General features: G+C 35.8%; 1 protein-coding gene across 5 annotated transcripts in view; it reads right to left on the bottom strand.

The window, feature by feature from the left end:
- Window positions 1-12,418, bottom strand: part of SCAMP1 (secretory carrier membrane protein 1) — a 144,877-nt gene that overhangs the window by 59,624 nt on the left and 72,835 nt on the right. For all 5 annotated transcript variants that reach the window (XM_073802237.1, XM_073802238.1, XM_033852959.2 and 2 more), the window contains 2 exons: window positions 6,423-6,524; window positions 2,962-3,079 (listed from right to left, as the gene is read on the bottom strand). In XM_073802237.1, coding sequence (XP_073658338.1) covers window positions 2,962-3,079; window positions 6,423-6,524 — 220 coding nt within the window. The remainder of the gene's footprint in view (window positions 1-2,961; window positions 3,080-6,422; window positions 6,525-12,418) is intronic.

Raw genomic sequence — 12,418 nt, 5'->3', positions numbered from 1 at the left:
CCTTGCCGTTACAAATATGAAAGCTGGCTCAAACTATATTTTAGCTTATATTATCTCCATTTATTGTACTTCATAAAATCATCTCATCTAAATTCCTTATTTCACAGATGAAGAATATGAGACTGGAACCAGGTCTTGAAAGAGCACTTGTAAGTCTTCAACTGGTAGAGAAGATAAAGCAACCCAGAGGTCAAGAAGCATACCATGAACAAAAACTGAGACAAAGCAATGTACGTGATGTATTTAAAGAAACCAAGCAGTAACTTTGAATGGAGTATAAAGTCTGAATCCGGGAGTTGTGAAAGGTCACCACCAGCCCTACTACCACTACCACCACAATCCCATTCCCCAACCTGAAGTCCACTTCAAAAATCTTCAGAGTGCTGGGTTTATTTGGGATTTTTTTTTTAGATTAAAATAGTAACTATACATAAAGTGAACTGAAGGAAGTGGGAATGGGGTATGAGCGACCTGTAAGAAAATCTCTGGGTTAGCTGAGGTTGGAAATGGAAAGGAAGAGAAAGATGGAACAGACACTAAGAAAGTGTCTAGGAAAGTGAGTATACACACTAAAAAACGTAAGGTAGATAGCTAGTGGGAAGCAGCCGCATGGCACAGGGATATTGGCTCGGTGTTTTGTGACAGCCTGGAGGGGTGGGATAGGGAGGGAGGGAGACGCAAGAGGGAAGACATATGGGAACATATGTATATGTATAACTGATTCACTTTGTTATAAAGCAGAAACTAACACACCATTGTAAAGCAATTATACCCCAATAAAGATGTTAAAAAAAAAAAGTAATGGAAGCACTGACAAAGTAATGACATAAGTTTTAAATGGAATCACATGAAAAAGTACTTACAACCACTCATGTATAATAGCTACTTAATAAATTTCCTTTTTAAAACACAGCTTCATTGAGATAAATGTTGTACACTATACAATTTACCCTTGTAAAGTATACAATTCAATGGTTTTTAGTATATTCATAGACCTTTTTCACCATCACCCCAAAAAAGAAATTCTATAACCATTTGTAGTCACCCCACCCCTGGTTATAGGCAACCACGAATCTACTTTCTGTCTCTATAGATTTACCTATTTTGGACATTTCATATAAGTGGAATCATACAATATGTGGTGTTAATAAATGTTTCTTGAATATGAATCAGAACTTCTGGAAGGAGTGCTGGTTCTGAGAAAAGAATGAGTTTATGCATTACTGTGAGATGATGATACCAATCAACTGGAGATATAAACAGTCACCTGAAGATGCAACTACATGTTTGTGTAAAGCATTGTCTTTCAACTCCAACATTCTAGTTCACGGAGGTAAGGAAGAAACTGAAACAATGAGGGAGGTTGAAATTCCCAAAGGAAAATATACTGTAGAGCAAGCACAAAGAGCAGAGACCTGACTGCATTTAAGAAGACCTTTAGTTATGAGCTGAACAAAGAAATGAAGAAGAAAGACTAGCCTCAGAGGCAGGAGAATCAGAACATAACCATAAAGGCTGAGGAAGAGGGGCCACCTGTAGAATAGAAGGCTTCAGCGTCCAAGGAGGAGGAAAACGGAAAAAAAAGGCTGGTATAGGATCTAGTAACTTTAGAAAGCGGAGTTTCAATAGTTATGTATGTGTATTTCTAAAAAGAAGTAAAAGCTTTTAAGAGGGAAAATGAGTAGCAAAATACGGACAGAAAGAATATAGCCTAGGTTTCAGAGTTTTGAGAAGGATTAAAGACAAATGTACAAGCAAAGTATTTCAAGAATGCAGTTTTCTTAAATATAAGGTACAGTTATTTCTGTGCAATCCTTGTACATATTCCCAAGTTGCCACAGAGTAAAAAAAAAACAAAGAAAAAATGTTTTAAGGACTTATTTTCCTTAATGTGAGACCCACCAAAAAGTACTATTTTAAAACATAGGTGTAATTCACAGGGTCTCTATATTATGTTGGAACACGTGTAGAATATCAAAAATACATACCCAAGGCACGATAAAACTTTATACATAAAAAAACCTGACCTTTCTCCTACCCTATGGAACGATTTTCTTTAAGGCAGTGAAAACAGCCATGGGAATTTGACAGGAGGAGGCGCAGTCATCCCTCAGTATCTGTGGGTACTGGTTCCATGATACCCTCATCCCCACGCCCATGGGTACCACAATCTGAGGGTGTTCAAGTCCCTTATACAAAGTGGCGTAGTATTTGCAAGTAACCTACGCACATCCTCCCCACATCTGTCCCATAGGTATACTTGAAATCATCTATAGATTACTTATAAAACCTAATATAATGTAAACGTTATATAAATGGTTGTAAAAACAATGTAAATACTATGTAAATAGTTGCCATTGTGTGGCAAATTCAAGTTTTGCTTTTTGGAACTTCCTGGAATTTTTTTTTCCCTAATATTTTCAATCCACAGTTGCTCAAATTAGAGGATGTGGAACATGTGGATATAGATTGCCAACTGTATAGCTAAGATAATTGGGCAGTTACTAAAAACAAAATTCAGTCCATAATCCAGCCTGAGTCTGTTACCAGCTCACTTTATACTCTTAGATAAAATACAAATAAAATGCACATACCACACAAGAGGTTTACTTCTATTTATTAATCGGTCTCCTATGTTTCATATTCAAAAAAAGAAATCAGAATATATAAAAAGATACAAATTTTAAAAATGAGATTGACTCTTCAATTGATAAAAGAAGCCCTCTGTTAACAGAATTTAAAAATATTCTCTATCTACAGGAAACATTAAATGTGATGCAATTTTCTAAAATTTATCTATGCATAACTTTTAATTGTAAAAAGTAATCCTCAGAGAGCAAACTTGCATAAGAACAACAACCAAACGGCCTGAGGTTACACTAAATAAAGAGCAAAATGGGAAAATGAGAACTGAATTATCAGGTTCACTAAAAAAATTTACAGACATAAAATTTCACTTACCTTTTTAAACATAACTAGTGAGATGACTGCTGATGCTGTGAAAAGTGCTGCTATGATTATCATCATGATTCCAACAGGAATACTTTTGTTGAGACCAGTAAGGGATGAAATCCAACCACTATGAAATTAAAAGAAGAAAACTAAAATTAGGCAAATAAGTTAATGCACAATTTTTAAAAACAGCATAATAACTAACACATTTTCAGCACTTACAATCCAGGCAACATCCAAGTTCTTTACATGTATTAACTCATTTAATTCTCACAACAACCCACTACGATATATGCTATTTTTAATCCCTATTTTACAGATAAGAAACTGAGTCACCAAGATTATTCAGTAACTTGCCCAAGGTCACACAGCTAATAAAAACAGCACAGTCTGAATTCAAACCTAAACACCAAAATCCAGAGCCTTAAATGTGTACCATGAGATTTTACATTTTTTAAGCCTATGATTTCATTATTATTTTTTAAAGTTCATTTTAATTATGTAAAAAAATATTTGAGAACCACATATTCAACAAAGGGCTAGTATCCAAAATATATAAAGAAACTTCAAAGCTCAACAGTAAAAATAAATTCTTAAAATTAAAAAGTTTCAATTAGAAAATGGGCAAAGGACTTCACTGGTGGTCAGTGGTTAAGAATCCACCTGCCAATGCAAGGGACACGGGTTCGATCCCTGGTCCAGGAAGAGTCCACATGCCACAGGGCAACTAAGCCCTGAACCACAACGACTGAACCTACATGCCACAACTACTGAAGCCCACGCACTCTAGAGCCCGCGCACCACAACTACTGAAGCCCATGCACTCTGGGGCCCACGTGTCGCAACTACTGAGCCTGCGTGCTGCAACTACTGAAGCCCACGCACCTAGAGCCCGTGCTCCACAACAAGAGAAAGCACCACTACAATGAGAAGCCCGCACACTGCAACGAAGAGTAGCCCCCACTCGCTGCAACAGAGAAAAGCCCACACGCAGCAATGAAGACCAGCGCAACCAAAAAAAAAAAGAAAATGGGCAAAGACATGAAGAGACATTTCACCAAGAGGACATATAGATGACAAATAAGCACATGAAAAGATAAAACATCATGAGTCATTAAGGAAATAAATATTAAAACCACAGTGAGATATCATTACACACCTATCAGAACAGCTTAAAAAAAAAAAGTAGTGACAACACCAGAGGCTGGTGAGGATGTGGAGGCTGAATCACCCATATGTTGTAGTTGGGACTGTAAAATGTTACAGCCATTCTGGAAAATACTGTCAGTTTTTTAAAAACACTGAACAGGGAATTCCGTAGCAGGTCCAGTGGTTAGGACTCCCTTGGCTCTCATTGCCAAGGGCCCGGGTTCAATCCCTGGTCAAGGAACTAAGATCCCACAAGTTGTGGTATGCAGCCAAAAATAAATAAATAAATCATCTAAAAATAAATAAATAAATAGAAATTTTACAACACTAAACATGCAACTTCCATATGAACCAACAATTACACTCTTCTCTTGGGTATTTATCACAGAGAAATGAAAACTTATGTTCACATAAAAACTTGTTCACGAACGTTTTCAGCAGAATAGCCCCAAACCAGGAACAATCCAAGGTCCCTCGGACTGGTGGATGGTTAAACAAACTGTGGTCCATCCACACCATGGATGCTGCTCAGGAATAAAAAGGGAGGAACGACTGAGACACAACAACCTGGATAAACCTCCAGAGCATTATGCTTGGTGAAAAAAGCTAAAGGGTACAAACTGCATGATTCCATTTATATAACATTCTTGAAATGACAAGCAGATTAGTGATTGCTGGGGTTAAGGAGGGAAGTGAGTGTGGCTATAACGGGCAGCATAAAGGATCCTTTGGTGATGGGAATGTCCTGTCTTCACTGAATCAGTGTCAAGATCCTGATTTTGGTATTATACCATAGCTTTACAGTATGTTACCACTGGGGAAAACTGGATAAAGGATACTTGGGATCTCCCTGAATTATTTCTTATAGCTGTCTGTGACTCTACAATTATCTCAAAATAAAGAGTCTAATTTTTTAAAGTCTGCTAAAGTACCTGAAGTCTATCTTACAACAGGTCACCTTGTATGCACCCTCACTAGCAGATTCCTGTGCTATTTAGTCACCTCACAGGCTGCTGTGCTCAATTTTAACACTTTTTTCTAAGTCTGTTCTAAAAAGCAAAAGAAGGGCTTCCCTGGTGGCGCAGTGGTTCAGAATTCACCTGCCAATGCAGGGGACACGGGTTAGAGCCCTGGTCTGGGAAGATCCCACATGCCGTGGAGCAACTAAGCCTGTGCGCCACAAATACTGAGCCTGCGCTCTAGAGCCTGCAAGCCACAACTACTGAGCCCACAGGCTACAACTACTGAAGCCCACGTGCCTAGAGCCCATGCTCCAGAACAAGAGAAGCCACCGCAATGAGAAGCCCATGCACCGGAATGAAGAGCAGACCCCGCTCACCGCAACTAGAGAAAGCCTGTGCACAGCAATGAAGACCCAATGCAGCCAAAAATAAATAAATTTATTTAAAAAAAAAAAAGCAAAAGAAATTATTTAGGTTTCATTAGAATACAAAAATGCTGTTAACATAAGCAGTGTATTTTTTAAATTAAACATTTAAAACATTTCCTTTCTCTCAAATGCTAAAGAGTAAACACTTTTTAAAATCATAATGAATGCTACTCTTTCCTAGAACTGATTTAAAATACCCAAATAAATTCTCTGCATGTATATATGCCCGTTAGATCTGCAAAGCTATCAACAGTTGTCTGACTTTCAGTGACTACTCTAATTCAGTAGTGGCATACTAAATGTAAGTCTTCAAATACACTCTAGTTACATGATCGTTTCAGTTTATGTACGTAGCGCAGCAAAGTTGCCTCGCACATGCTTTTAGCTTATAAAAATTCAACTGTACGCAATGGTTGTAAGAGAAAGAAGAGAGGGAGGGATGATTTTATACATAGGTACTCTTCTATGCACCACTTCACTCAAGCAAGTGTTTGCTCCAGAGTGTCTGAAGAGAGATATAAATCTATGACCTTCTAACCTGTGTCCAAATAGTCTGTTTCTGAGGGTCCCCCACTGAGTGAGCATTTTGCCAGACTAAGAACGATTCTATTTGTTTAAAGATATATCCATATATGTGCATGCAGTGACTCCACTTTTCAAAGACATGTGTGTATGTGGGCACACATGCATTTGTGTGTGTATGAAAATATATGTGTGCATACCTAAAATAGCGCTTTACACATAACAGGTAGCCTTCTCTTAAATTCCTTCAAAGGTTATTCCTTAGGAAACTTTTAAATTGCATTTTTTATTATTTGTATACTTTTGCTAATCTGGTTTTTCTATGTCAAATATTTTTAGGAATCCAAAAATTATATTAAGATACTAGATGAACAGATTATAACTAGAGTAATTAAAGTAAATGACTTACCAGTTACCCCAATTATGAAATCCTGCAGCCTGGAGTACATGTACAGCAAACTGACAAATATAGACGAAAAAGAATACAAAGAATCTGAATGAACTGTCACTCCTGTTTTTAAAAAGAAAGAGAGTAGGGAGAAAAAGAAAGGGGAAAATGTCATTGTTCTCAATGCCTTTACATTCACTTGTAGACTGACATTCAAACATTAAAAAATATTTTTAAAAACCAGTGGCAACTACCTGAGACTTGAAATTAAAATAATAACATAATAATGTATGTGAACCGTTTATCCAAATACTAGACGATGTTGTTATTATTATTCCAGCCTCACTTTGTCCTTTCAATTTCCAACTGCACCACAAAACATCTTGGCAAAAGAAAAATTATTTCGTTTTCATTTTTTATCAAATAGCGTCACTGAATTATAATTAACATACAATAAACTGCAAGTATTTAAAATATACAATTCGGTAAGGTTTGACATAAGTATATAACTATGAACCTTCTCTAGTCAAAATAGTGAACATATTCCAAATTTTTCCTTGTGTTCCTGGTTAATCCCTCCCTCCCCACCCACTGCTTTCAGTCACTATAGTTTCGTATTTCAGAGATTTAAATGGGATCATACAGTCTACACTTTCTTCTTGTCTGCCTTCTTTCATTCAGCACATTTTCAGATTCACTCATGTTGCTGCATGTAACAAAAGTCCATTCTTTTTCATTGCTGAGTAGTATTCCATTGTATAGTACCACCACAGTTTGTTTATTCATTCACCTGTTGATGATCAGTTAGATTGTTTCTAGTTTTTTACTTCTATAAATAAAGCTGCCATGGACATTCATGCATATGTCTACATATGAACATATATTTCTTTTTCTCCTGGGTAACTACCTAGAAGTGGAAGGGCTAGAACACACAGATATACGTTTAACATTTTTTTTTAATGAATTGATTTTATTTTTGGCTGTGTTGGGTCTTCATTGCTGCGTGCAGGCTTTCTCTAGTTGCAGAGAGTGGGGGCTACTCTTCGTTGCAGTGCACGGGCTTCTCATTGCAGTGGCTTCTCTCGTTGTGGAGCGTGGACTCTAGGCGCATGGGCTTCAGTGGTTGTGGCACGCAGGCTCTAGAGCGCAGGCTCAATAGTTGTGGTGCGTGGGGCTTAGTTGCTCCGCAGCATGTGGGATCTTCCCAGACCAGGGCTCAAACCCGTGTCCCCTTCATTGGCAGGCAGATTCTTAACCACTGCACCACCAGGGAAATCCCAAGAGTGTCTTTTAAAGAAGAAAAATTGGAGTTCATAAAAAGACAAAACTTATCAATTTGTTCTTTTATGGATCTTGATTTTATTGCTGTATCTAAGAAATCTGTGCCAAAGACAAGGACACCGTTTTTTTTCCTGTCTTTCTCCAGAAGTTTTATATTTTTTTGGTTTTACATTTAAGTCTATGTCCCTTTTTTAATGTTTAAAATATAGTACGAGGTATGGATTAAAGTTCTTTTTTGCATACAGATACGCAATTATTCCAGCATAATTTCTTAAAAAGACTGTCCCTTCTATACTGCATTACCTTTGTACCTTTCTAAAAAATCAGTAATCTATATATGGGTGCATTTATTTCTGGACACTCTATTCTGTCTCATTGTTCTATATGTCAACGTTTATGTCAATACGATTACCTGGGTTTTCTAATAAGTCTTCAAATTTGTAGTGTTAATCTTCCAACTTTGTTGTCCTTTTCCGAAGTTGTTTTGGCTATTCTAGACTATTACATTTCTATACACATTTTAGAATCACCTTGTTCATTTCTATAAAACAACATGCAGGGATTTTTATTGGGATTGCATCGCATCTATAGACCCATTTTGAGAGAATTCACATCATCATAATGTTGAGTCTTCCAATCCATTAACAAGGTATATCTCTCCATTTACATTTTCTGCATAGATGATTATGTAATCTGTGAATAAAGACAGTTTTACTTTTTCCTTTCTAATTTGATGCCTCTTACTTGGTTTTCCAACCTGTTTATACTGGCTAGAACTTCCATTTCAATTTGAATGTAAGTGGTGAGAATGAACATCCTTATCTTGTCCTTGATCTTAAGCAGAAACCCCTTTCAGTCTTTCATTAAGTATGATGTTAGCTGTTACAGTTTTTCATAGATACCCTTCATCAAGTTGAGAAAGTTACCTTTTATTCCAAGTTTATTGAGTGTTTTTATCATGAAAGTGATTGTTGTTAGATTTTGTCAGATGCTTTTTCTGCATCAATTAAGATGATCATATGGTTTTTCTATTTTAGTTTGTAATATGGTGAATTACAATAACTAATTTTCTAATATTAAACCAACCTTGAATTCCAAGAATAAGCTGCACCCACTTGATCATGACACAGTATCTTTAAACGTACTGTTGAATTTGATTTGTTTGGCAAGATTTTCAAATGTCCTAAGTTTACTCCATTCCTGTTCATCCCAGTGACTATTCCAACCCCAAAACACATTTTTGGAAGTCTTCATTAGAGAAGATTTGTCCCTTCCACTTCATTTATCTATCATTTGTTTATGTGAGCATGGCTCATAGATATTTTCTTTTTTCTTGTTGATTATTATCTTGCTTTATTATCTATGTACCAAGAAACCAGAATATCAGAATGGTTAAAATTATATATGTAATATATTCTCTGAATAAGGGCTTCATAAATAGACTAATTCTAAAGGCTTCATAACAGCTATTTCAGTTACCGAAGAGGGATCTTTCTACTTAGTTCCAAGCTCATAGATATAGTCTAGAAGCTGAAACTGCCTAATAACAACCTCTAAGAAATCTATTACAAGGTACAGAATATGTTTTAAAACTTAAGCTGTCCTACTAAAAAGGAACTACCTCTAAAACATTGCTCTCAAATACAAATGGAGGAATGTAAAAATTGGTTCGCCTTCCTCTTTTATAGGTACAGTTAGTACCTATAAAAGCACAGCTAGCATACTAAGTTGATGAAATGGAAACCTCGGAGTCCTTAAAACTCATTTTTTCTACTTTTACTATTGAAGGAGGCTAAATATCTTTCTCGATAGACTGTGTTTGCCTCATTTTATCAACCAACTTTCCTGTTTCTGGACAGGGAGACAGTAAAATTCATTTTGTGTACATTTACCATGCTAATATAAATGATTATTTTAAAAATATTTCAACTTTCTCTGAGATTTAAACTCCATGTGCCAGCACTTACTCAACTATCTGGACTCTTACAAGAGTGCACAAATCTTCCTCTATCTAATCTGTCCAAATTATTACAAATGTAAAATCAAATCCAAATTTTTAAAAGGTTACTTTATACAAGCAGTCACCGAAAATATAGTTCTTCACATCAAAACAATATAAAAAAGTGAATCTGACTCCCCTGTGAAAACGATTTTACAATACCGGGTTGCAATTCCCTGCCGAAAGCCTAAAATTTATTAAAGACATATGCAAAAAACTGAGGTAGTCGTAGTGCTAGAAAGCACATTAAGTATAACTAACTTCCCGTATACTAAATAGTAGAAAACTCTGTAAAGTGTAAACTTAAACAATACAATCATCACATGAATTTCAAGTTCATTTGAGTTGCTTTAAGAGCCAGGTAAGGCTGCGAAGCTCTTACAGGGCCAGATAACCACTCCCCACCCCTCAAGTGGAGGGCTGTACCAGAGCCAGAATCAGAAAAGGCCCAGAAGAAAAAACATCACTGCGGGTGTAGACAATGTCTATTGGCATCCCAAAGCAAAGGCGATGGGTCTTGTATACAGAAAGAGGTTACGAAGCTGACTGTTGAAACAACCCAGCTTGTACAGAGCCATTTTAACCCAAAGAAGAAAGAGTAGAACTACAGTTAGAAAAACACTATCAATTGATTTAAGCTAAGTAGTTTTAACTTGTAATCCGCCTCAGTTTACAGTGAAGTACTTGTGATATTTTGAATATTTATTCATAATAGATCCAACTATGTAACCAATTTCTTCATCAAAATAGATAACTAAATAATAAAAGCTTCCTATTGCTTGCCATCCTGGCTCTTCCAGATCAAAGCCTATTGGAAAACTTAATCTCAAATAAGCCAGTTGTTTTTGGTTTAATTGTCTTCAAATGACATACTGACAAGTTATAGTACACCTTTCATAAAAATGTCCTTCCCTAAATTATTATTAAAAATCTCAGAAAAACTGTATTAAGATCACATAAATCTTTTACTTCACATTACATATCAATAACAGAGATTAATCACAACTACAGTTTGAGGAATCAGGGAAGACAAAGTATTTCATTATTTTAAAAGGGAGAACAGAAATTTTACATTTAACCACAATAAATGGGTACAACTTAACTAAAGTACTAAACATTTTACCTTTGGTAACTCAGCATAGTAGTTAACAGCATGTAGCTTTAGAGAAAGATTTGAGTTTGAATCCAGACTCTTCCAGTTAAAGTTGTGTAACTTCAAAGAAAATTTAGGCCTAAATCTGAGATTTTCTATTTGCAAAATAAGAACAACAGTGGAATCTACCTTTATATGGATGAAATAATACATGTAAAGTGCTTAGCAGGGGATGTACAGGCACATAGGAAACAATCAATAAATGTTACTTGTTGGTACCTCTCTTACACCAGTACAGTACTGCACTGCAAACAATTTTGCTCACAGAAGTAATATTCTGCTTACAGAAGTGACATTTAGCTTCTGATAAAATCTTGAAAATTTCTGGGACATGGTTGGTAACTTCATTACTACCAGAATCAAGTAATACATGAAATTCCTGATGATGAAGATGATGTAAAGGCAATAGAATAAAAAGGAACCTAAGAAATACAGCTGCTTTCCTTGTCTTAGTCACTTTGAGATGTAAGGCTATCTAAACCAACCTCATTCTCCCCCTAATGCTTTTGTGCCAAAATCAATTCTTTCTCCAAGAACAGGGTTCCATAAGTAGGCTTTAAAAGGCAGCACCACAAACCCACCCAAATTGTGCATAATATTTTGCATGTCTGTATCTTTTTAGGAAGAGGAGTCACAAATTTCAGATTCACAGTGGAGTCTGTGATATAAAATCTATTAAGAACACTCACTAGCCTAAACTAAAATGCATAGAACTGGGATGGAAGGGACCCTAGACTTTGTCTTCTTTCCATCTGTGTTCTGCTAAAAGCAGGGGGCATAATAAAAAGTTTGTATGTAATGAAATTTTAAACTTGGACAATTTTAAACCTAGTCCACAACCTGGGTTCAAGCTTTGGATCTTCTATACTTAACTGACTCCCTATTTTGCAATATCAGCTAACATTTGTTCAACATTACATGCCAGGAACCATGGCAAACACATGCATTACCCATTTAATGCTTACATTACCCCCATGACGTAGACACTAATATTGACTCCATTTTACTGATGAATAAACAGATTTAGAGAGGTTAAATGATCCAAAAACAGAGCTAGTAACAGAAATGCTGAGACCTGTCTGTGTATCCTGATGTTTTTAACCATGTGATAAAACTATCTCTAGGATATTATTTTAATTCCATCTTGTCCAAGAAAGCTAATCATCAATCAATAGAATACCACTATCTACATTAAATTAATCCCAAATGCTCAGTCTTTCTTATATGAGAAGATTATAATTTTTTTCATTTGTAATAATTTAGGTTCTTTAAAATACTTCCTTTTAGAAAAAGTCAGGAAGGATACAATAGAATAGTATTTTACAGCTAATAAGAAAATAAGGACCAAAATTTACTAAAACTTTTACTTGATTAGTCAAAGATTTTCTTGAGTGACAACTAAAATCTCAAAGTTGAATTGCCATTCAATTTAGAAAGCATTAAACAGCTAAACTCAGCCAATAGCCAACCATTTTCAAATTACCTTTGAACAGCAAAACTAATTAATTTAAAGCAAAATAGAAGTCAACATTGGTTAGACTCTAGGTCACAATTAAACTGTTTTCATCATATTACACAAGGCTC

Source organism: Tursiops truncatus, chromosome 3, assembly GCF_011762595.2.
Source record: "Tursiops truncatus isolate mTurTru1 chromosome 3, mTurTru1.mat.Y, whole genome shotgun sequence".
NCBI lineage: Eukaryota > Metazoa > Chordata > Mammalia > Artiodactyla > Delphinidae > Tursiops > Tursiops truncatus.
The sequence above is the reverse complement of the archived record's forward strand: the minus strand, read 5'-3'. Positions and strand labels throughout refer to the sequence as shown.